We start from the raw sequence: 676 nt of genomic DNA on the forward strand, positions 1-676 counted from the left end.
TCCGCAGGGCTCTGCCCCAAAGCCCTGCCCTGAGCAGGCTGCATCAGGGCTTTTGCTTTGCCACACAAGGTCGTACCTGGAAGAGTCTGTTGCACTCCATTATCATGTGGGCCAAGCCCTGCGTCGCTGCCAGGTTCTCACTCAGCTCCCGCTGGTCCGGCTTCCCCAGGCTGCATTTCCTCTGACTCGACCTGGGGAGCGGGAAAGGGAGGCTGTGAGCAGGAAGCTGCGCCCCACAGTGCAAGGCGCCCTCTCCGCTGCTCTGCCTGGGGCGGGAGCCAGCGCCCAGCGGAGGCATTGCACTGATGGACCCTCACTGCCATGCAGCTCGTGCTCTGTCGCTGCAGCAAGGTCCGCAGCCAGCACTGCCTCCGCCACACCAGGAGTGCCCGGGGCAGTGCTGACCACCGTGCCCAAGAAAGGCAAGTCAAGGCTTGTTATTCCCCAAGCACATCATCACAAGCGGCCAAAGACAGCAGTGACCCCAATCCGATGTGTGTTTAATACCAAACTCCCCTGATAACCTTGCAGAGCCCCCGCAGAACCTTCTAAATCCTTTAGCCCAAACCACACCAAACACGTTTCAAAAACAGTCCCCTCTTGTAATTCATAACCACTATTTGACATCATTAATCCTGGCTTCTGATACTTTCATCTACATGCATTCCTTCCACAT

General features: G+C 57.2%; 1 protein-coding gene across 1 annotated transcript in view; it reads right to left on the reverse strand.

Annotated features, from left to right (window-relative positions):
• Nucleotides 1–76: 76 nt before the first annotated feature.
• The window catches only part of LOC104401927 (rho GTPase-activating protein 7-like), a gene marked incomplete at its 3' end in the record, with an annotated part of 10851 nt that continues 10251 nt past the window's right edge, over nt 77–676 (reverse strand). Inside the window, exon 9 of the mRNA XM_010009662.1 lies at nt 77–197. Coding sequence (XP_010007964.1) covers nt 77–197 — 121 coding nt within the window. The remainder of the gene's footprint in view (nt 198–676) is intronic.

This window comes from Nestor notabilis, unplaced genomic scaffold (assembly GCF_000696875.1).
Source record: "Nestor notabilis isolate BGI_N333 unplaced genomic scaffold, ASM69687v1 scaffold28222, whole genome shotgun sequence".
NCBI lineage: Eukaryota > Metazoa > Chordata > Aves > Psittaciformes > Psittacidae > Nestor > Nestor notabilis.